Source organism: Hirundo rustica, chromosome 6, assembly GCF_015227805.2.
Source record: "Hirundo rustica isolate bHirRus1 chromosome 6, bHirRus1.pri.v3, whole genome shotgun sequence".
Taxonomy (NCBI): domain Eukaryota; kingdom Metazoa; phylum Chordata; class Aves; order Passeriformes; family Hirundinidae; genus Hirundo; species Hirundo rustica.
Window position 1 is genome coordinate 14,425,047 of NC_053455.1, and position 25,247 is coordinate 14,450,293.

The 25,247-nt window shown below is 39.7% G+C and overlaps 1 protein-coding gene across 12 annotated transcripts in view; it reads right to left on the reverse strand.

Annotated features, from left to right (window-relative positions):
* TUNAR (TCL1 upstream neural differentiation-associated RNA) overlaps positions 1 to 25,247 on the reverse strand; it is a 164,183-nt gene that overhangs the window by 13,275 nt on the left and 125,661 nt on the right. For 4 of the 12 annotated variants that reach the window (XM_058421201.1, XM_058421206.1, XM_058421208.1 and 1 more), the window contains 3 exons: positions 24,473 to 24,782; positions 16,552 to 16,699; positions 15,567 to 15,861 (listed from right to left, as the gene is read on the reverse strand). In XM_058421201.1, coding sequence (XP_058277184.1) covers positions 15,567 to 15,605 — 39 coding nt within the window. In that variant the 5' untranslated portion in view covers positions 15,606 to 15,861; positions 16,552 to 16,699; positions 24,473 to 24,782. Of the gene's footprint in view, positions 1 to 15,566; positions 15,862 to 16,345; positions 16,487 to 16,551; positions 16,700 to 24,472; positions 24,814 to 25,247 lie in introns of those variants that run through there. The other 8 variants (XM_058421210.1, XM_058421202.1, XM_058421205.1 and 5 more) reach the window with 7 other exon arrangements.

Here is a 25,247-nt window from a genome sequence, read left to right on the forward strand (position 1 = left end):
TTCATAGTATCTGAATTATGCAAAACTGGTCATTGGAAATTATTGTGTGTAAGTCCCAGAATTTTTATAACGCATAGGGGGAGCACTGAGTCCCACTGAAATAAATAGCAACTTGCCTGGAAATAGTAGATTGGATTGGTCTCTTTAAATTTATTTTGAAAATAAAGCCTTTTATGTTATGAATTGTGGCCCAAGGTTTTCTACACGTTCACAGAGACCCAGGTTTTATTCTAGCTGCTGTCATACCATGCCTATAGGATTGATGCTTTCTCCATTAAGATACTTTGCTTACATTTGTAAAGTATCCATTTGGCTTTACCTGTATTTTTAAAGCCAGGTGATCCTCTAGTGAGATTTTGATCCTTTTCTTTCCTTTTCATGGTCTAAGAAAACATAAAGGAGTGCTGGGATGAGCTGATTTGGAGAACTGACCATACTAGTGGAAAAAGTCCTTATGGTCCCAGACCATCTAAAACCTGTAGAAAATTGTAGCCCTGTTCTTCAGGCTCTGGTGAGGAAAAGGACTTTCCTCAGGAAAGAAATCTGGGAAGTGAATCCTAATCATAGCAGAGATATTCAGGTGTTTTCAGTTCATGACTTTTGAAGAAATTCTAACATATGTTTTTAAATTAAAAAGATAAAAAAGATTAAAAAACACTCCAACCACTTCAGGCCAATCTTCTCCAAAGGCTATTTGAAGGCTGAACTAAATATTGTTTCAGGTTAACCTGAAAATGCTGAACAGAATTACTCATACACTTAAGAGAATGTTTGGATTTTCTTCACTATGTAGGAAAGAAATGGAAGGCTGCTTGATGGACAAAAATCAGTGCTGCTCCAAATCTGGACTGAGAAATGGCACCTTCTAGTGAATACTCATAGACACTGGTAAACAAAATTAACCTATTCCAGAATACCATAGCATTTATGATTATTATGATTTTAAAACCTATCTGTAATGTAGATTAAACAGTCATTCTGATAAATGTTAGACGTGAAAGGAAAAGGACTACATGACTGAAAAATTGAATGTGCAAAATGCTTTAAAAATAAAGTGGCACGCTACCACCCATTCAGAAAACCTGAGGCAGAGGAAGATGAAAAATTTTACCTAAATTCATGAAGCTGCACACTGCTCCAGAGAATCAAACCCTTTTTCTTGGCTTCCAGATCAGCACCATGTTCTTTGGACCACATTTTGTCTCTGCACCCTCTGGTTTAAACTGATGCAGCTCTTCTTCAGTTTATACTGTTTGAAGAGTTGCAGCATAAGCTTTTTAAGAAGTCACTTTGCAGCACCAACAATTTAATTCAGCTTTACAGAAATATAGAAATAGAAACAGTAAAATGTCTTTTGACCTTTGCTGTTGGCTACAATCAAACCCAAGCAACAAAGAGAGCAGAGAGGAAATGTTGGACATATGCTCAAAATGAAAAAAAACCCCAAACATTTGGGCATGAAAGAGTACACTGGAGAAAACATTCAAGAACAATTCATTGTGCTGAGAATATTATTGCTAAAGGGCTGAAAGGGTCAGTGTCATCTTAGATTATGCACTGTGCAAGTGCCAGCCACTGAAGAAGACCCACACTCAGGCCCTACACTCTTGGGCAGAATTGATCTGTGGCTGTAGAGACTCCAAGGAGGGGTGAAAAAAACCACAACTAAATAAAAAGTGCAGGTTTCTTTTTGTTATTGGACCAACTACTTTGCTAAAGATGATTAATAAAGCCTTAATAATGACAGCGTCCGGTCAATCCAGTGTCAATCAATGCCAATGATGAATGAAAATAAATTAACACACCTCATAAAAATACCCTTAAACAATACTCCTCTTTATTTCCTCCTCATACAAAAACAACCTTCCAAAGACCTCTCTTTCTGTGTTTTTTCTCCAAAGAATTCCCAGCCAGTTACTTGCTTTCACACAAGCCTGTCTATCTTAAGAGCTCAAGCTACATCCTACTTTGCTTGTCCTATCAGTCCTTAGCTCTGCCCAAACTCCACTGACACAAGTGGCACATCTGACCTTTGTGCTCCTCACAGGGATTTTGTGTCACCCTCTAAACCACTCTTTTTCAGCTGACACCAAAAGCCATGTTGTGCATGCTACAGGTCCAAGGGGAGACAGTTTTTGTCACCCAGTGACTTTTTCTGTTGAGTTTGGCTTGGGCATTGCCTCAGCCAGACCAGACCTGGCTCTGCATCTCTGTACGCCTTTCAAGCTGCTGTCTGAGATTTGAACCATAGTTCTCATTTCCTTAGAACTCCAGGTGTCAAGCACACTCCAATAACTCAGTACAGTGACTGGAAACTGAAGTGCAGCCAGCTCTGGAGTGAAGCACAGGCTGTTACAAACAAAAGAGACACGCCCAATGGTCCAGAGGAGAGGAAGGGATGCAGATGTTTTTTCTGAAGAGAAAGAGTATGGCAAATTTATACTGGGAAATATCTTATTCCATGAATCAAGAGATGCAGCCAAAAACTGGGGAGCCTAAAAGCTCATAACTCTACATTAGTGCAGCAATTATATTAGCTTTCCTGTGCTTTAAAAACCCCAGAAAAAAAGTTTAATGTTTCTGGTTTTGCTTTTAAATAGAAAATGAAAGTTACACTAGACAAACTTCAATTTAAAATCTCAGTGGGGCTGACAGCTGTATTGAAGAAGAAAGCTTTTCACAGTACTAGCTTGTGGACTGATTTTAATAATGGACATTTTCTTTCCAAAGACTCAGTATTTATACTCTTGTTGCTATTTTAAAACCTGCCTGGGGACACACAAATCTGCCTGTATCATAATTACACTTACCTACATATCATGCCTGTAATCAGACTAGGACCTGTGGCAGAAGCCATAGGAATATTGGGCAATCTATTCTGCATGGATAAGAAAGATTTCAGGTATTTTTCCAAAAGGATAACCTATTTTATGGGTAATAAATTAGCTTTGTCAATTTTTTAGGAAGCTAAGATTTTGTCAGGAGAATTTTTTTGCCTTATTTCTGAAAGTAAACATTTTATGGACTCCTGAGTTTTTTCTTGAGTTCATGGGTCTCTTTTCTCCAGTTGCTCCAAAATTCAGGTAGAACTGGTGGAAATTCTGGTAGAACAGCTGTAGCTCACTCAGTTTGGCAGGGGTGGAAAGGAAGACAGATGCAGGCTGGTCGAGCCCTTCCAAGAGGAAGCTTGGGGTCGTACAGCTCATAGCTACACTGAACCCCCAGAAATAATCCAAGATTTAGGCTTTTTATGGAAACTCACTGGCAGTGTTTTACTTTTAGTACCGCTGCTTCTTGAACTACAAATGTCAGAAGTGTATCTGTAGTGATGCGCTGCTGCAGGCTGGCTTTGGGAAACCCTTCATAAAAATCTGTCAGTGAGGCTGGGTAAGTTCCCTCCTCTTATGAAGTCATCCATTCTGGTCACAGCTACTCTCTGCATTATCCCTGGGGCTAAAGTAAACATCACTGAGGAGAAAATGTGCATGGCTTCCAAGTCCACAGCACTTCAATACATGCAGATATTTGCAAATATTTAAGAACAGAATAGCTTTCTCACAGGTACCTGCATTTACACCATACTTAACCAACATGTGCCATCTCCTGTGTACTGCACAGCCAGTTAAGAACAAACTCTTCTACACTGCACTTGCAATTACACTTTTGATGGATGCTGTCGCCTGTCAGAGGAAGGATGTTTGAGTGGTCATAGCACCAGTGGGGGATGAGGAGTCAAGGCCTCTGGGGTGCTAAGGACACCCTTATGAGCACAGGGACACACTTTGCAGTTGGGAAGTAGGTCAGCATGAACAATTCTGGCTCTGAGAAACTGTGTCTTTGTCTTCCCTTCATATTATCACTCTCTCCCCAGTCATATGCTGCCGGGACAATGCTGTGCAGAGCTACTAAACATTTTATTAAAGCACACGATTGCTATTTTGTCAAAGCAGTGTAAGGGCTGCCTTCCTCACTGTTGCCAGGTAGTAATTGCCAAGCAGGAAAACAGGGATTTGCAAAAATGACTGTGCTTTATAGATGGCATATTGCTCTTCCTTGAAAGCCATAATCCCTCTGTTAGCACAAATCTCTGCTGCTCTCCTTGTGTTTTCTCATTCCTGACTTCTTGTAAATGTTAATTTTGATTTTTTTCTTGTGTCATTTTGCTGTCCAAACTGTAAACAGCAAAATATCACTAGGCATCACAACAAAAGATTTACAGACGATTGGTCTTCATTGTTTTTTAACATTTTACTTTTTTTTGACAGCACAGTAAACAAGATACTTAAAACTTCCAAAACAAGGCTTATAAATTCATTGTGTTCCAACTTTTCCAACTTGCAGTAATTTATAATTGACACCAGCTATTTTTCTGCTACAGTGACAGGACTCTGCACACATAACTGCCCCGAGGTAGCTGCCACTTAGCCAGGTGGGAGCAGAAGTCTCCTAGAAAATAAAAGGCCTGCATCCCCATGAGGGAGCAGCTATCTGAAACCACAGCCACAGTTCTGCTGCACCCTTTAGATGTGCTCTGAAGCCCATGCCCTACAATCTCTCCCCTGCCTGTTGATTAATCCAGCTACATCAATGCCAGCTGGGTACATTTATACACATTGTTTAGTGCAAGTGTAAACAAAGACCTAAAATTGAGTTGTGCTGTCATTTTACAAGGAGAAAGAAGAAATCAGTTCCTTTCATTATCAATCATTCTCATAAAGCTTTGTGGCTGACAGGCTGCTTGAGCAAAACAAAACAAGAGATGTGCTAAATCTTGGACATACCCAGCTGCGGAGCAGCAATTCTCATACCAGTGGAGATGTGTGAGCAAAGGCATTGTGCAGAGACACAGAGATATGCCCTGAACATTTGCTGAAGCCCCAAGTGCATGGCAGATAAATAACTGAAAGAGGAAAGGAATGGAAAGTAAGTTCCAGATAAAGAAACAAAGTGCAAAGCCAAGGTATATTCGTATTTTCTAACACAGCAACTTGTTCCAGTGGTGAAGAAGAGACAAGCCAGTGATGTGATCCATCTGTGGAAGAAATCAGTGGCACAATTCTCACTGACTGCTAGGTACTGGATTAGGCTTTGAAATCCAAAGTTGCTAAGATGATCAACAGTGAGAGAAACAAAATATACTTTGTAGTAACCTGGTCACTCCAATTGCTAGAGTATGTATAGACCCTGCAGCCTTGTGATAGCCCCTAAAAATAAGCCACCTAGTAAATTATCAGTTCGAGTAACCTCAAAGAAGACCATGTAACCATGAAGATTCTCAGAAAGTCCCATTCTTTTGTCAATCCTACTCTTGTTTAGTAACAGCTTATAAAGAGAACGGTCCATGAGAACGTCATGCTGCAGCACGGCTTTCTAGCTTGGGTAGTTATGGAAAAGTACAGTTACAACTGGAGAAACATCAGTAAAGATATGTGCAGGTGATCCTATCTGCAAAAGGCTTTAAAGATAATGGAAGTATTAATCATCAATACCAAAAATCAACATAAAGATCCACATGTAATTTTGATAACTGGGACCAAGTATGTAGCCAAGCGGACAGTGAAATTATTTACTATTTTTTGGCATTCTGTGTACTTGCAGAATTAGTTATGGGAATTGCATTCATTCAGAATTTAATTCTCCATAAAAGGCTGTTTCTCTTATCAGTTCTTCAATATCTACCCCTGTCAGACCCTGATCTCAATAACTGATATCAGCTGAAATCTATGTGATGAGCACAGAACAAAAAGATTGCCAAATTTCAAGCACACCCTCCTCTTGGGAGGATTCACATTCTCGATGAGCTTGTGCTGAGCCTTGCAGCCATTGTGAGTTTCTGCAGCTCCTGCAGATGCAGCAGGGCCAAATCCTGCCAGTGGCTCCCCAAAGCAGCTTCTGCTGCTGCCTCCTGCCCACAGCCAAGGACAGCACCGAGTTCTGCTTGCCCTCACTGCTTTCCATGTGTCCTTCAGGACCTGAACTGCACATGTACTGTAATAGATCCAAGAGGTTTTCTTTGAGTCCCTGGTCCTGTACAAGCATAAATCTATATCTGTGTTGGATTCTAGGTTATGTGAAAAGCACCGGCTTTGCATATCTGTGCTATGTCATCCAATCAGTAGGCTAGAAGCAGAAAGTCCAAATCCTGAGAGGGTTAAGCCAGTCAAACTACATCAGCAAACACGGTCTGAAAGAGTAGGCATTGTTTGGCATGTATCTTAAGCTGTCAGGAAGAGCAGCCAGTGAGCAATGCAGTACTTGACCTGTCAGCATGATACAGATCATTTACATAGCTTTTTACAAACATTAACAGATTAATCCTCACCTTGGGACACACAAGCAAGGTTCAGTAGCCCTGACAAACAGATCTGGAAGCTGTCTCCCACAGCGATGGTAACCTGATTTCCAGGAGAATCAGCATCTTTACATCTTGTAAAAGCAAAGAGGATGGGACTTCATACCTCCAGACCGGGAGAAAAAGAAGTGTGAAGCACATAGCAGCTTTGGCCCAACCTCGTGTTTGTGGGGAACTGGGGCTGTGGGAACTTTCTTAAGTGCTCTCTCTTGGCTCCTGTTCAGTTCACACCAGCCGTGATGTCACAAGTAGGATGGTAGCTCTCACCCCCGCACTGAGGACACGGGAGTGTTCATGTGCAAAGCACTGTGTTTCACGCCCAGAGAGTAAAGCAAAGCAAGCAGCTGAAGTGGAAAAGTCCTACCTGGCTGTGACTTCCCTACCCAAACAGCTACCCAAAGCATCTCAGCTCATCTCAATGGGAGCGTTTTATAAGAAATAGCAGTCATTATATGAGTGAAAATTGAATTCTGAGCATAGAGCTTGGGCCTTTGATTGAGGATCAGGGAGGATCTGTGAGGGATACAACCCACAGGATCATACTGACTGTGCTCACAGACCTAGAGACAAAGTGGCACATGGACATGGCCCAAGAGGCCATGCTGGCTGGTTTTTTCAATCACATGAGAGACATGATTTGTGCACAGATCATTTATGCAGCTGAGAAATCTGGTCTTAGCAGTATTACTGAGGGCTGAGGAGTTGTCCTTAAGCCACGGGGGTCTGGGAGATCAGGTCCCTGGTGAGGCAGGACAGGGTGTGATCCCACAGGTGGAACCCCTCACAGGAGGGACTTGTGCGTGTATGCACTGAAGGGTTGGGAATCTTGCTTTATACTCACATGCAATACATGGATGTACCCAGATGCACAGCCATGGGGTTTAACCATGTATGTCCACATGGACTGGGATAGACATAAAAAGGATCAAGGAAAGGTGAATCTGTACAAGCATCTTCTAGAGACATGTGGGCAAGGAGGAGAGGAAGACAGATTCTTTAGATACACAGTAATTCATGTGCTGTAACTTGGTAAATTTTTTAAACTCATTTTAACTGAAGGTCTCTCTTTTATGAAGGAAATTGCTTATTGATCCTGTCTGTTTGCATCATATTCACACTGTGCTATTCACATGCTTAACCTGGAGAGACTCAGAAAGGTTGTTTCTCTCCTCACATGCAACTTGACTTCTGCAGGCACATGCTGCACGTCCATGTGAGGCTGCAGCAAAGGGCTGTGGGCAGGGAGAGTTTGTGAGGAACATTAATGTTCCTGACATTAAAATCCCCATGATGCCCGTTTGGTGTGCTTTCTTCATGTACTCATAGTACCTGCTGAAAGCCAGATGAGAGGTCACAAATGGATTTGGAGATAGATTCAGCAAAACCAGTGTAGAATTCTCTCTGTACCATTACACATGGTCTACTTCTGTTTTTTTAGGTTGTTTTAGTGATGCTTTTGATCTATCTCCTCTTTTGAAATATTGCAGATGTGACTTGTGGTCTTTTCCTGGTTTACTAAAAGTCAGTGAGGGATGGAGCAGACACTTGGGACCCTTTAGCATTAAACATCCATTGCATGGTTTTCAGGGTGGCACCAACAGTTAGGCTGAAAGACAACAGTAGTCCCTTAAAGTTCCTTTTTAAGGCACATGAAGAGGTGCAGATTTTGTGGCATAGCAATTAGGAACAGAAGGAATAGACAAGCCCATCCTCAATCCCCTCTAAAGCGCTTGCGATATTAAAACCATGCAATAAGGTACATCATGTTACACAGTCAGGGTGTTCCCAGTGAAATAACACGTTAAAACACACTGAACATAGCACTAAGTAATGTCAAAGATGCCATTACCTTCATGTTGAGCCCACAATGCCTCAGAATGGCTCCAGAGGAGCAGGCACAGTGTAGATTGTCATACATTTCTGCAGCAGTGTTTTCAGAACTCATCCAGCTGTGCTTGGGTGCTTCAGAGCATTTTGGTACAACATTCCATTTGCTATGGAATGAGGTCACAGGACCCCAAACCAAATGCGCCTGACATTACTGAAAATCTTCCTTATAGAAAGGTTTGTTTTCTAGCTTTCATTAATACATATAGAGGACAAGTAGTGTGTTCAGCAGCACAGAAACAATACTATCCTAAGGCCCATTGTGGTCATCCATTAAGAGCTACTTTCAAGAATTCTTAAAAAAAAAAAAATCTTTAAAAGCCTTTCTGAAATCCTACCTTCTCCTGTTAAGTATTTTGTAATGCTTCTGTATTCAGTGAAAAGTTACATTTACTGTGAAGACCTGAACAAAAAACCTTTTACCCAGTGTTTTGTTTAGGTGCAAGGTGAAAAAAGAAATTCCAACACACAGTTGACAGTCTTACCATCAGCTTTCCCATTCAAAAAGTTACATGGTTTTGTTTTTAATATTAGGCTTGTCTTTCTTAAAGGAAAGTTTCAGGTATTCTTAACAGTTCAGTAAAATATCATTTTGCAGATGGTATTGCTAAGTTTTGGGATGTGTCAAAATAAAGTCCTAATTTTTCTCATCAAATGTATCACTGTTTCAAATGGAAAAGAAAGTGTTGCTTTTCAGTATCTAAAGATTAATGCATAAAATGATAAATCACAAATTTTCAGAACTGAGTAGTTAACAATATGGACTGCATTAATATCCTCTGAGGGCCTTACAATGAAGGAAATATATTATTTATTTTCCATTATTTATATTGATGGACTTCAGTTGTTCTCCAAATATTTCTTCGCCAAATAAAAACCACTTTACCTGCCAAAGTTCAGTAATTACCCAACTACAATAATTTGATTTACTCTCCTGATTTCTAATGTTGTGGAATATATGCAAATATTATAAATCCCTTGGTCAGATCCTCAAAGGTATTTGGATATCCTTATTCCCTCTGGCTTAAAAAGTAAGTAGAGGCCATGTAATATGTTAAGTTCTTAAGCACCAGCATCTGCTTGAACTGAAACAGCTTTATGTACTCTAATATCCAAGGTTCATAGAAAAAAAAAGCCAGTTTAGCTAGAAAAGACCTTCAGAACTTCTTTTACAATATTTACAGATAACATTAGGTATAGTTTAGCATGGAAGGCAGCGGTACGCTGAAGATGACCCTCTGCACCATCACTGTGGATGAAATTAGAGTGCAGGTGATTGTCCTGGCTGCTGAGCTCTGTGCACTGAAGAAAATTATTTTGAAGCAAGTTATGTAATTCCTTACTACAACAGAATATGTATTGACAAAAGCATTCCTTTCTAATATTTTTTCCATTATAAGCCAGTAAAAAGTTTATGTCAGAAAAAAATAAAAGATTATACTTGGTGCAGTAAGGTCCATTTTAAGTTCTCTTCTTTAAGTTTTGCAGGAATAAGACCGAAGTGAGATGAGATTTCCAGTTAAGTACTAGTTTTAATCAGACTTTCATGTTCTTCTACATTAATATGTCACTGGGTAATTGTGAAAGTACTGTGCTTGCCAGCATCCAGAGGCATGTAACACCCGGAGCTGCACAAATAGACTGATGTGAGGCAGATACTAGTTAAGCTTCTGGGGTATTCTTCTGCAGAACTCATTCCAAAACTCTGGCATTTTTGCAAAAAGTTTTTTTTTCTTCTTGATGTGTATAAAATTTTTCTGACTGTGTATTAAGATGACAAGTCAGATTTTTTTCCTCCAACTTGAGATGTAATTTTAGCAGTTAAGTAATTTCCATACAAACAATCTTTTCATTTCTCATAAAGAGGATACAAAATTGAATGATTACCTTAGACAGAGGAGGCATACCAGGGTTAATAATAATCACTGTTAGGTATCATATTCTCTCTTTCATCTCCTTCCCCCACAACTGCTGGATTCATAATGACCTGTGTGGATTCTAGACAGCAAATCATCAGTCTTTTAATGTTTTAACTGGATTTTTTTCTGTATTGAAATTTGATTAATTTACTAAGAACCTTCAAGACCATTGCATAGCCCCACAGCTGTCTCTAAACCCTGACAGCATGAACAGGTACGTAAGTACATCTCCCAGAATCTGTATGGCATGTTTAGGGTGTTTTTATTTAGTAACTTCCTGTTTAATGTAGAATCTACTTCCCCTGTGTAATAAACAATTACATAATTAATGGTTACATTCAAACAGAATGGCTCAGGAGAGAAAGAAGAATTTTTAGGACAACTGTGTCAGACTGGAAAGGAAGTATGCATCAGTAATTCCCTTTCACATTTGATACTTCAGCTAGTATTAACTTAAAAGTCCAAATATAAGTCATTAAGCAAAGAAATGAATAAAAATGAAGATGAACCTTGAAGGGACAGTGATGAACTGCGAATAAGGACATTTGGGTTCAATTCCGAACTCTTCCCTTGCCACTATAGCTTTGGGCAGTTTCTTTGTTGCCCAGTTCCTTATCTATTTAATAAGGATATTAATATTTGATTAATTCTACTCCTTCCTGCATGCCTTTTGAATGCCTCTTGAAGGCTTTTGTAGTAAAAAGTATTACTTCTGGTATCTGTGAAACTCAGAAAAATAGAGGTCTGCTTTTTGTTGAAGACACAAGAAGAACTGAAGGAGGGAATCACCATCAGAGATTACGTTCTACCACAGACCTGGTGAGAACTGCTGCTCAGTATCAGTAATATGGGGCTGGGCAACATGTGGTGCTAAAGATGACCCTTTGGAAAGCTTCTAGTTAAAGGAATGACTTGTCAGTGCCAATAAATAATGGGACAGCTATAAAAGATCTAGTGAAAAATTCACAACAAAACACTTTCTTGTTAAAAAAAAAAAAAGTTGCAAAATTTCAATGAGAAAAACAGATAAACAGGTATCAGTACAATTTCTTGTAACAAATGGAAGTCTGATTAAAAATGTCAAAATGAAATCTCGTGTAATTTTGACATCAGTATTTCCAAACATATTGATTTTTAGAACTTCTCATTTAAAAAAAAAAAAATAATTATCCTGGTTTATGTAAAACACAGATGCTAATCTATAGAAATTACTTGACCAAGAAATATTCTTTCTATAGATATTTACACTTGAATGACAAAACTTCAAGTTTCATTTGGGATTTGTTTTGGGCTTTTTTGCTGGCGTTTCAAAAATCAGGTTTCTGTTGGATTTTGAATCAAGACAGCTCAAGGCATTCTGAATACAGGAACTGCTTGTGTGCCACACTTTTCTTGACTGGAAATAGTTGCTGCAGGTGTGGAAAATATTTCCACTGCTCAGTATGACTTCTCTTGACAATGCAGATGGTTGAAGCTTTAATTCATATTGTTTATCGAAAGAAATAGTTCAGTGGACTGAAATGAAATAACAGTGCTCTCAGCATCAAACCTTTACTGTAAATATCTTAAAAGAAAAGGAAATTTCTAATTTTACTTGCTTTAGAATTGACAGAGAAAGCCAAATGCAGCTGTTGTGCAAGTGTTTAAATTATTTAAAATGGCACTAAAGTGTCTTAAGTCACACTAAATCATGAGCAGTAATGTATGTTAAAGACAATGGACACCTGGATCATGTAAACCCTTCTCTCCCAAAATAACACACTCTTTAGAAAAGAATCCACTATTCTCACTATGTATATTATAGGGATAAAAGAAATAAATGAACCTATTACTGCATTAGTGTACTGGATACATATCAAGCTGCTATGCTTGTTTGTTGTATTATTCTTCTTTCTATCATAATGCATAAACTTGTAGAAAAAAATCCTATGCAAAAAGGAATTGTTCTTTACAAATGACAATTCATTAAATACTGCTTGTTATGTAATATATATCCTTATAATCTAGACATTTATAAGCACGCAAAATTGCACAGAGAAAAAAAACACAGATGATTTTATCCTTCTTCTTTCAATATATTTCTATATTCTGTAGGAAGTTTACTATAATTATGATTTTATGTTGCGTTTCTATACTGTAAAAATAAATGTTCCTGGATCAACTAAAGAGCTAAACATCATGTATTAACTAAAAAATGAACACATTTAATGTAGTAAAAGCTGGGTAAATATCCTTGAACCTAATAATAGTGAGTATTTTGTGGTATCAGTGATAGTTCAAATGAACCTAGGATGGGTTCCTGGAAAAATTGACAATATCCAGTAGAAATGTTAATACTGTCAGAAAAATAATAAGGCAATGAATGTTTCCAATAAGAATACACTCTGTTTCTCTTTGGAGGCTACTAATAAAGGTAAATTTTTGCATACTCTGATAATTTTTATCTAATAATGTATCTGTACAGTTGCATGATCTCTAAGAATTCAATTAACCTATTTTTCTTGGTTTAATTACAAGGCAAAGATTTGCATAAGTAAAAAGAAAAATTATTTTGTTTAGAAGGGAAATCCAAATCATACCTGAAGCTTAATAAATTTGTTGCCGTGACAACTGAAGAGCCTGATCTTATAAAATCTTTCAGAATTTATTCATATGAGTAGTTCTTACTCACTGTGCTAGTTTTGACCTCTCCCTTCTGAGTGACCACTGTAAGAGATGGAACCCAAAGTCGTGGACTAAATGAACTCCAGAGAGATTTTGTGGACTTATCTGGGTATTTTACAAGGGTGGTCCGCAGGCTGTGAGAGTGATATCTGCATGTTATATATAAAGATGGGAAGGGAGGTTGGTTAATGAGGATGCATCGGATTGTGTGGTACCTGAGCATGATGTAAATGGTGTAGAATAAGGAAGAGAGAATGTGCTGGGTTTAGCTGGAAAAGAGTTAATTTTCTTTCTAGTAATTAGTATGAGGCTATGTTTGTTGCTAGAAACTTATTCACAATACAGAGATATTTTAGCTCTTGCTGAGCAGACCTTCCAGAGTGCCAATGCCTTTGGTGCCTCTCATCCCACCCCACCAGAGATTGGGCTGGGGCTGCACAAGGAATTAGGAGGGAACACAGTGGCTACAGATGGTCCCAACTGACCCAAGGGATATTTTGTACTATATGGTGTCATATAAAACACGTAAAACAGCATAAAAAAACAGGAAAAGACAAAGGAAAAGGGGAGAAGGAATGTTCAAAATTATAAACATTCTTCCCAAGCAACCACTGTCTTCCCAAGTAACCAGAAAACACAATGGAGCCTGGATCTCCTAGAGATGACTGAACGCCTGCCTGCCCACGGGAAGTGGTGAACGAATTCCTTGTTTTGCTTTGCTTGATTGTGTGTGGCTTTTGTTTTGCCTACTAAAGAGTCTTTGTCTCATCCCTGAGTTTTCTCACTTTTACCTTTCTGGTCCTCTCTCCTATCCCACCAGGTGGGAGTGAGCAAGCAGCCCTGCAGTGTTTAGTTTCCAGCCAGGGTTAAACAATAATATCCACGCAAGTTGTTCCACTGATTGACATAGAACTGGTGATCTGAGGTTTGCAATGGGCAACTTGAACAAGGATGCAGTCCTTGTCCACATAGAGAGTTGACGGGATGACTTCCACAAGTAAGAGTTTCCTTCTGACAGTGAAGATGACATTTATGGATTGTGTTGTTCTTCCTCAGTTTTGCTTATTGGTTCTTACACTAGTCACACATTTTAGGTAGTAAAATACACAAAAATTCTGCTTCGATGCACAGGTATGTGTGTTTTGAACCTTTACTCCTAAAATCAAGGTTAATTTATCTGAACCCTGTTGAAATATTGTCACACTACAGTGTGTTTTTTCATCTGTGCTTCCTCCTGCTGCAGTGATTTGAGGAAGTTGTATTACCATTCTCTCTTTAAAAGCTTTCTTATGGAGTCTTCTATCATACAAGGAGCAGATTTATTGGGAACCAGCATAAAATTACATCTTTTGAATAGTATTTTAGCTCTGATTCTTGTTCATGAGTCCTGCTGTAGCCTGGCTTTTGTGATTTGGCTTTATTTATCCTTCCTGTCCTGAAAACCTGCTGCCAGGAACCTGTCATCTTCATACCAAGCTGCACAGTCCATGACAGTTGCCACACAAACCTGCTCCTGATCTTCTTCCAGCTCGATCAAAAGTAGTCAGATTTCCAAGGGGCTGCCCTCAGAGTGGAGGCAGGCTCTTATCGCAGTATACTTAAGAACTACTCAACTTTCCAAACTCAGTGATCATCCAGGATGTGTAAAAAAATACATTTGTTTCACATCACCACTGTATCACCTTTTAGTTCTACCCTAATTTCTGAAACAAAGACCCAACTAAACCATTCTTTCTGGAAAAGAAATCTGTTGTTCCATCTCAGTTTATTAATTGTGCAATTCCTGATCTGCTTGGCAATTTCTTGACAATGACCCTAAGTATTTTTAAGTCAGGTAGTTACATCTCTTTGCACTCCCCAAGCACCTTTCATCCAGGAAGACGAAACCACATTACGGATAATAACTAAAAATATCTTGCAATGGCCACTGAAGTTATTTCTAATAATTCTCAACACTCCTCTAATACATAGCAAAAATTACTTGCTGTGAGAACATTCCATACTGGATTTGCTTATTTTATGATCTGGGTAATAACTCACAGTGGCCATTTTTTGCCTTTTGACATGTGTAAGAGGAACCGTCTCCCATTGTTTCTAAAACACAGCATCCAAGTCTGCACTTGATAGTTGTTTCCCATGGAAACGAAATAGTATAAATCTTTCGTACCTGCCAGTATTGCAGGCATTCAAAACCTTTCTGTAGCTTTCATTTACTAAAATAATATTACTCAAGATCATTCTTGCATTGATATAGGATTTCTTTTACCTCCCATTTTTGCCTTCTAGTGGTCAGTGCACGACTGAGGTGCAGGGAAAGTACAGAACCATGACCCCAGAGAAACAGACAGAGCAAGAGAAGGAGGAGGTAGGAGGAGGGGAATGGAGGGAGGGAGGGAAAAAGAGAGAGAAATGTCAAAGCGAATTCCTAAACATCCTCTTTAGCATGGAAATATGTACAGTACAGCTGCAGATGTTCCAGTCCAGGTGCAAATGACAGCACAGGTGTGCACAAACACACGCATGCACATACACACTGTCACAAAGCAAGGGAGAAAGACAGAAATGATCTTAAAAACTGCTGCAGTAATCAGGACACTTGTACTGAAAACAACCATGCAAGCAAACATTCTTTAGTTACGTTTGCACATTTTTTCATTTTTCATTTCACTATTGCTATTATTTTATAACCCTCACCACACCAGAAAGATAGTTGTTATTATTAAAAGGAAGGAAAAAGGCCTTACCATGCAGTGCATCAGGAGGAGATGAGAAGCACAGAGCATGCTGCAGAGATTAAGCTCAGCATGGCATTCAGATATCCTTTGGAATTGAAGAAAATTGTCCAACCCATTCTTCCTAACAAAGCAGACAAGTTTTCTCTAGGCTTGAATTTTTCACCAGAAGACAGATCCTTACAGTGCATTATATTTTCTTCTTCAGGGGATATATTTCCTCCAGTTAAGTTTCAGCTCCGCAATGCCATTTCCAATCAGCTCTAAGAAGTTCTTCATTCCCAGATTCGTGGTGTCATCAGAGGGACTCCACAGAAAATCAAAGAAAGAAAGAAAAAAGAAAAGAATACCTTACTGAAGCCCTGAAATTACTACACTGAAAAGGAGAAGATATAAAAATCCCACAACACCCCCTCATTTATTCTCTTATCTAGGTGTTTCACAACAATCAGTCTCTTTGGTCTCATCTATGCAGTGCTGATCATTTGTAACAAAGGAAGAGGCAAAAACTTTCCCAATTTACACACGATGCATTTTCATTGCTGCTGCTCAATGTGTACTACCGAACAAGCCTTTTCATCCTGAGGCATCTTGAAAACCATCTGACAAAAACACCAGCTATCCCTTTCCCTCCCCAAAGAACATGAATATTAGAATTTCTAGAAAAGTGTTGAAGAAAATCTGACAAACAACCAAAAAAATACAAAAATCAGATCTAAAAGCAAAAACATTGAAGCAGAAGGCTTCTTAAGCACCGAGGTATTGTGCCTGAAGAACCTGGGGACACACACTTTAAGTACCGTAGGGAAGGAGAAAGGGGAAAAGAACGGTGCCTAACGGAGTGTTTGGAGAAGATGGGGTGGGACCAAACGGGTGTCAGGCAGGAGTGGGATCCTGAGTCACCCTCAGCCTCCTGCCTGCTCGCTGACAGCAGCTCGGGCTTCCCCTGCACTTTCTGCAAAGCATATTAATTGATTCTGGTTGCTCAGCAACTAACTCTGGGGAGCCACATCGACGGCTCCGGTTCCAGCACGGCTTCAGCAGCAGCAGCAGCAGCAGCAGAGAGAGGGGATGGTCTCCTGCGCCTCTCCTCCTCCCGGGATCAGTCACCCTAGCCCGATGTCCTCAGCTGCCCTGCGGGGAAGCTTTGCAAAGAAAAGGAAGAAGCGCTCAGTAGCGCGGCAGGGAGAAGAGGTGGGATGCTCCCCCAGCCCGTGCTGCACTGGCAGGACTCGGGAGAGCAGCCCGACCCCACACTGACAGCACCCTGCTTGGGGTGCCTGGGCCAGCTCCCGACCCCACACTGACAGCACCCTGCTTGGGGTGCCTGGGCCAGCTCCCGACCCCACACTGACAGCACCCTGCTTGGGGTGCCTGGGCCAGCTCCCGACCCCACACTGACAGCACCCTGCTTGGGGTGCCTGGGCCAGCCCCCGACCCCACACTGACAGCACCCTGCTTGGGGTGCCTGGGCCAGCTCCCGACCCCACACTGACAGCACCCTGCTTGGGGTGCCTGGGCCAGCCCCCGACCCCACACTGACAGCATCCTGCTTGGGGTGCCTGGGCCAGCCCCCGACCCCACACTGACAGCACCCTGCTTGGGGTGCCTGGGCCAGCCCCCGACCCCACACTGACAGCACCCTGCTTGGGGTGCCTGGGCCAGCTCCCGACCCCACACTGACAGCACCCTGCTTGGGGTGCCTGGGCCAGCAGGGCTGGTAGCCACAGGAAACCCACCCAGCTACGTCGACAGGTCATGAATCAGGGTGCTGCAGCTGCCTTCTGAAAAGCAAAGATGATCTGCAAGATGTTAAAATCACAAGAAAGTCCCATGGTTATCACAGAAACATAGAATATACTGAAATAGGAAGGGACCCACAGGCATCATCAAAGTCCAGCTCCTGGGCCTGCACAGGACATCCCCAAGAATCCCAGCATGCGCCTGAGAACCTTGTCGAAATGCTTCTTGAACTCTGTCAGGCTGATGCTGTGACCAGTCTTGTGGGGATCCTGTTCCAGAGCCCAACCACCCTCTGCCAGATATCCAGTCTAAACCTCCTCTGACACAGCTTCATTTCATTTGCTCCAATCTTATGTGAGTTTCTAGTTGAACATGTGGCCACTTAAGCTCTGTCCCTGCAATACCAGTAACTATTGCTTGTTCCTGACCTCTTTATCATGTTGAACTTCAGACAGAGCAGACACTTTTCTGGCTGAAAGGGTGCCCTCTCAACCAGAACCACCACGCAGAGGAATTGCCTAGGTGTCTTTGACACTGTTTTTGATACTGTAAAAGGGAAGTCTCTGACAAATTGTTTTAACTGGTACATTTAAGTTCCACGGAAGAGCGAAGCAGCAAAGAGGCCATTTAGTTTTGGTCCACAAAAGAGATGGGATAACTGAGTAACTGGAGCTGGCTCAAAGGGGTTTCACTTAGAGTGCCTCAACTGACGGCCCAGTAGGAGCAACACAGAGGATTTCTGCAAGGATGATGCCAAGGGGATGGACCCCGAGCAGGGCCTGACTGCTGCAATTTGTGGCAGGGCTCTAGAGTCTGAAAGAACTCCCCATAAAGTGTCTGAAAGAGGATATTTCCCTTGTGGTGTACAAATCCTTAGTCAGATCGTGGCATTTGTTCAGCACTGACTAAGCTGTCTTTCTGTTGCACAGGTAAGATGTAAGAAATGAAAAGACCTCAAGATTTCTCTCCCCATGACCTGGCAGTAAGTACAGCACTAGACCTTGGCCAAACTGCTCACGCATGATTACTGTCAAAGATCTGAGCTAGATCAGCTCTTTATTCTGTTATAGTGATAGGATAAGTTAAAGGGCAAGGCCCTGAGAACTGCCTTAGCTTGCAGTCACTGAGCAGAATTATCTAATTCTACCCTAGAAAAACTCCGACCTATATCTAGTAAGCCCTATCTAAGGGGCAAATATCAGGTCTTTGTGAAAGGGACAGGTTATCTTAAGGAACAGAATTACTTTCCTGACAGTAGTTTAGCTGCACCACACTGCTTTCATGCATGACGACTACAGTTTAGACTCATTTTCTTAGCAAAGCCAGATGCTTCACATATATTCAAAGCTCAGGAAGAAGCATGAGATCCTGTTAGGAAGCTGATGTATGAAGCAGATTGCAGAACATATTAATTCATCCAATATGTTTAATGATATGAGCATATACTGGGAATTCCTTATCCCCCAAGTACAACATTCAGAGAAATATGGGAACATTTAGACTAAGGGAACAAAGAGAAGTGGAGAGATTTCACAAATTCTTGCAAAGGAATTATTAATTCTATATTAATACATTTCACCAATCACATTGTAAAGAAAGATTTCTTTCAGCATGATAAGCTGTTGTTTTATCTTTCCACTGTTGCTCCTTTACATTCATGCTGGTGCCCGTTTTTATCCCCAACAGTACAATCTTTAAAAAGTGTAACAACAAAGTATTAATATTTTAATGTGCTTTGTTTTGTCCTGTATTTTACAAGGCAGAATACCAAACAGTTTGAAGTTATTTGTAGTGGAGAAAGATATCATCAAAAGTTTTAGGGTAAGGCAGTTTGAAGGGCAAAACAATAAAACAAAACAACTATAGAAAGAAAGCAATTCAATAAGAGGTAATTTCAAAATGAAAGCAAACTAGCATGTAAGAAGGAGCTATCAGATTATTAAAAAAATTAGGAGGTTTGGAGATGCCATCACTTGTGCAACTTTTTACCTTTCTTAGAAAATGCAAGGCTGCTTAGATAAAATTCAGTCTCTTACAGAAAGCAAGTACAGTATCTCTCTTTCACTTACACAAGACTTGAATTTAATCTCATATAAATGCTTTTTGTTATTCATTGAAAAGGCTGCCTAATGCATATATTCTATTCCTATTCAATTTTTTATGTACCTTTTCTCTTCCCACCTTTATATCCTTTCAGTAGCAGCATCATCCTGTTTGAGAAAATAGGTGTCCTGTGAGCCTAAGGACCAGAGCAAGATAGGACCGAGTCAGCCCCCACTTCCCAAGGAATGAGGTCACAGCTGGTGTCCCATCAAAACCTGGCAGCACTCTCCATGGTAAAGCCCTTGAGCCAGACAGGACCCCTACTGCAGCACCTGGGGCACCAAAACAACAGGGATGTGAAACAAGCCATGGCTTGGGCAGAAGCCCATTTCTGATCTTAGACTCTATTGCCAGGACCTGATAATGAGAGAAAGTCCCCAGGGAGACAAATGGGAAGGAAGAAGACACTTCTGTCAATATGTTCCAGTCCAGAGTGTAGGTCAGGGCCAAGTGGAAAGATGGCATCTGAAAAAGGCAAATGAGCGCTGCAGCAAGCACGAAGTGGTGGCTGAGGCCAGGAAAAAGTGCCTTTCTCTGGAGTGAGTGGATGTCTGTGCTGCAGGGACAGGGGGCAGGCAGGGTGGATGGGCTCCTCTTACTGTGCTGGGCTATTACTCTCCTCTGTCCTGAAGCGCAGCAGAGGACCCTGGCGACTCGGCAGATGAGAGAACAGACTGTCAGACATTTAGGAATTTGAAGCAGAAAAATCTCTTGGGAAGCTCCCTGCAAGTCTGGAGCAGGGAAGGCCAGAGAGCTGGGAGCAGAGGTGCCCCAGCTTTGTTCTTTGTGTGCTCAGACTGCTTCTGCAGTGCCTCAGAGCAGCAGGTGCCTTCCCACAGCACAGTGCCGAGGCCACCAAGTGACACGGAAACCTCCTCCCCAGTTGACCCAGGTGCCTGCCACAGTATGGTCCAGACACTGAAAGCAGATGAAACAGCTTGCTTCCCAAAGCTTTAGCCTTCATCACAATCACAGTTTAACACTGTGAAGGCCATCATTTTATTCTTGCAATAATAATCTGCACACCTTTTCCAGTATCTGTGATTTGAGAAGTGAATTAGGGTTTTAAATGTAGTATTTTATGTTAAAAATACAGTAATTTTAACAGAAATACAAAGATATGCCCAGATAATGAAAATTATTTAACATATGAAATAAAAGGTAAAATTCAATTATTAACCAAATTTTGATTAAAAACTTGTGAAAATTATTTGCAAATAAGTGTTATGGGTATGTTTCTCATTTTGACCTTTCAATATCCTGTGTCACATTTACTATTCAGTCAATTACAGCACAAACAACTGAATTGATTTATTGCCTTTTTAGTTTAAATGCCATGATACATGCAGGAGAGTCTGAGATTCAGTGAGTAAATTTTCAGTTCATCAGCAGTAAATTGAAAAATTTAACCATAAGGAATAGACCTTCATTAAAAAAAAAAAAAAAAAAAAAAAAATCCAAAGCATGACAGAGGATGCACACATAGTTCCATCTATCTGCAGAATATTTAGCATTCCTAAACCCTATTTTTAATGTATTTTAAATATATTATTAGTGTAATAATTATTTTCCATATTCTACGTGGCAACTTGTCTCTTGTTTTCCATCAGTGGAAATCAGAATAGGATACCATAGTTGTCAAAACCTTACAACACTAAGAAAATAGTATGTGGTAAGTAAATGGTAAGTAAAGCCAGTAAAATTAAAAACATTTAAGATTTGTTATTCCCTTTCTTTGAAAATAAATGTTGCTTTACTACAACTTAACTGCCAACTGACTAAAGAATGATAAAAGGTTACAACTAGTGTTTGATAATTGTTGGGTTTGTTCACATTTTCGTAAGTTAGTCTGAAATAAATATTAGTGGATCTGACTTGTATTTCATTTATGGAAAAGTAAACACTCACTGATTTCAATGAAATCACCCTTAATTTATATCAGTAGCGAGTATAATCGATTGCAGTACTAATTTTTGTTCATCGCAGAGTTAGCTTCAGTTTAAATTCCTTATGTTCCAGTAATATAGCATTGCTTCCTTACATCACCCTAGCTCTAAAAATAGCATTTCACTACTGCTGTATCAAAAATGTATGCACAAAAAATCTGACTACCTGGCTAGTGGCACAGCCATTTTCATTGCAGAAAATATATACACTAAGCATTTTTTTTTCTTTAGGAAAAGAAAACCTGTTTTGAAATTAACTTCTTAGCATACAAATTAAATATAAATGAATTATTTTAACCCACTTAAAAACTGGTATCTTCACCTAGACTTCAACTTTGTACATGCAAAATACAGTGGCAATTGTATTTTTGGGGGGAAGCCACTGATATTGAACATAAGTTAGATGTCAATATAGAGGGTTTTATCCTAATCCTCTGAAATAGGTAGAAAAATGCTCCCTGATTTCTTGGGAAGATGACTGAGCTGTGTTCTTAGGAGTTCTACTCCAGTCTCAGACAGAAACTGCTTAGCCTGTTGCACCAAATAGAAGCAGCCTTGTCCCTCTGAAGCTGCTGAAATGGACTAGTTCTGTGCTTATATTGAACCACTCCAGAAGACGAGTACTATGTTCTGAGAGGCAATGATGTGTTTGCAGTGCCTGTGCTCAAAGTGGAATCTCATTAGTAAAACAGTAATCTTGCTGCTGTGTAGTAAGATAGGACATGCAACGCATGAATTCATTGAATCCCAAGGGTGATCATCTGCCTGAAATTCTTTTCTAGATAAGCATGTTCACACGTGGCAAAAAAAGCTCTCAAGCAGCAACAGTTATTACTGCTGAATAAATATTCACATTATTTCTCAACAGGCAATATACCCACTGGGCAAAAGAAATAATAGTATGCTAATGAAGATTAGACAGACATGGGCTAAATTAGTCCTACTACAGTTCTGTTAAGCTCTTGGGTGTATATTACATGACATTACTATTTAATACCACAGAACAAAATTTTTTCTCTCTCTCTCCTTTTTTTTTTTTTTTTTTTTTTTTCCTTCTTTTCCCCCTTTCTTCTTCTTCTTTATTGTTTGGGGTTTTTTCTCTTTAGCAAAAGAGGTGGAGGTTTCCTTTCCTGTGTTAACTTCCAAGGATTAAGAAAAGCAACATAACCTGAATATTTATATGATTCACACCTAAATCTTTTAATTACTACTCAGGATGCTGCTAGAATTAATGTTGCATAGAAGCCAAAGTAGTCCTAAACATTATTCAATACTCTGAAATATACAGTATGGGTGCTGTCATGATACTGCACAGTATTTGAATAAATGCACCTTGAGGACTGTGACAGAAGCTAGATTTAAGTAGCTGCTAGCATTTCTATTCTGAATACAGCTGATCTCCAGAATACCAGTATTCTGACAGGTAAAACCTCTCAAATGCCTGTTCATTCTTTGCCTCACAGAAGACTCAGCAGCTGGTTTGGTTTTCTTTCCACCACTAGCAGAGGTGTCTTTGGAAGCATCCTTCTGGTGAAAGTCACTTGGAACAGCTCTGAGAGTCTCTCAAGTTTAACAGAGAATGCCCCTTAGCTGGTGGGGGAAAAAAATCTTCATCAGCAATCCTGTGCCAGCCACTTTTAAGTCCTTCCTAAATAGTCACTCAATTGATGGGTATTTTGAAAGCTTTACTGATGAATAAGGTCCTGGTATTCAGAAGGATTCCACGGAGTTAAATTATACAAGAAAAATACACAAATATAGATCCACAAGGTACTCTGAGCTACCTACTCTTAAAAAAAACACCCAGCAAAACAAGACAAATCAAAACCAAGCTGAACATTTTAGCTCTTTATGGCATATCTTTCTTAAATATCCCAATTGCTTTCAGGCTTTTCCTTGGAGCTGGTCTCTGTTTAATTAATTAATCACAGTATTTGTACATCTTGAATGATTTGTTTTAATATCTTACTCCCTTCTGTGCATTTCTCTGCTGTGAGGTTTTAATGAGAGCCATTTCTCATGTTTTTATGCAGAATTATTATATGGAGGAGAAAGTGATAATAACTCAGTCTTCTGTTAATTACACTTCTAATTATTCTTAGAAGTTTATTTATAATTGTGTCTGCCAGCAGGATTTGTTTAAATTATCATAGCCAGATTGGAAATGGAGCTTAAATGAATGCTTTCTGTAAACAACCATATTTTAAGACAAGCAAACAAGAAGTATTAATATTTATTTTTAACTCAAAACACTTCCTTGTCTGACAGTCATTCTTGTAAATAAAAATCTTAGAGAATCGTGTAACATTTTTGCTCTTCAATACTAATAATATGTAAGGTAGCAAATGTTCTCAGAGGACACAAAAAACTTAATTAAGACAAAACCTTTTTATGGTCAAAGGATCTTTTTTTCTTTCCCTAAATGGTAATAAGTGCTTTTATGTTAAAAGTCTTCAGATGGAAAGCCTCACCTCTAGAGGCACAGCAGTGCCATTACTCAAAGAGAATAAGTGTTCTTTCAAGGGTGAATGGGAAAGAAATATCTATTTTTGATGCTGTTAGATTCCCACTCGCAAGATAGGAAACCCTTTGTTTACCACGGTATTTCTACAATAATGCAGACCTCATCTGAAAAGTAAGCTGCCCAAAGATCTCAGTTCAGGAAATGCTGTTTTCAGTGAAAAATTGTTCAACAAAAATCATCTTTACAAAGTAAAATCCTATGCATATTATTTCATTTTTTATATGAAAGAACATTATTTTAACCAGAGTAATCAATCTAGAAGTAATTACAGGATGACTGAAAGAGATTTAGAAATGGGTATTTCAGTATGCACAGATGGTTGATAGACACTTTCTCTTTCAATAATATTAAATGTACAAAAGTTAGGGATTAATTTGGAGCGAGATTTGTATCTCGGCTATGGAAAGAAATAATAGCTATTGTTAGGTAATGGATTTGTAACCCAGCCGACGGAAAATGACAATGTGCTATACTGCATGTTTCAATTATAGAGACAAACAGTTCACCTTCACATCAACCACATTTCCCTTCGACACTGGCCCCCTGCAAGCCCCTGCTCCCTCACCAAAATGAGCACGGGAAGAGAAGCCTGTGAGACTTACCTGTTTGCCTTCAGAAGATGAGGAAGTTTAAAGCATCAAAGTCCTCGTGACAATCAGCCACTAGCACTTAGATTATGTGGAAATAATTACATTCTTCCATCTTTTAGCTTTCTCAGTAAGTGAAAGCTGGTGATGGATGCCAGCAGCCTTGTTAAAATATCACTGTAATCCGTTCAAGCTCTGGAGATTGCTTAGAAAACCAAGTCATAAACATGCAGTGTCTAGAGCTTCACAAGCAGCTCAGCATTTTCCAAGCGTCTTCCTTTTCCAGTACTGTACTTCACAGAGCACTCGACCTGTCTTCATTTGGCTAGAAAGAACACAATTGTTGAAAGCAAATCCTGCGTGAACAGAAATGTTCTACGTGTTTGTTTTCTCACATCAAATAGTTATTATTTTCGGAAAGCAGACACCCCTTTACGGTTTTGGTTGCTGCTGTTCTCTCAGCAAGAAAAAAAGAAAAAAAAAAAAGCTTCAAATAGAAAAGCAAGAAGCAAAGAAGAGGATACAGCAGTTCTAGAAACAGCAGGCAAGGATGGGTGTCTTGTGATTGCTTTGAGTTAATACTCCTCAGGGGGAGTAGAAAAAAGCACAAATACAGCAAAATCTGTCTTACACAGTAAAAATCTGTTGTATAAGCCAGTCTCTGGCAAAGTAAAACAGCATGTGCATTTACTCCATTAATTTATAGCATGCCAGAGTGCAAAGAAAATTGGTAGCTTTCTGTTTACTAACAGCAAACAGGTAGGAAGGAGGAAAGAAATTTCAGTATATG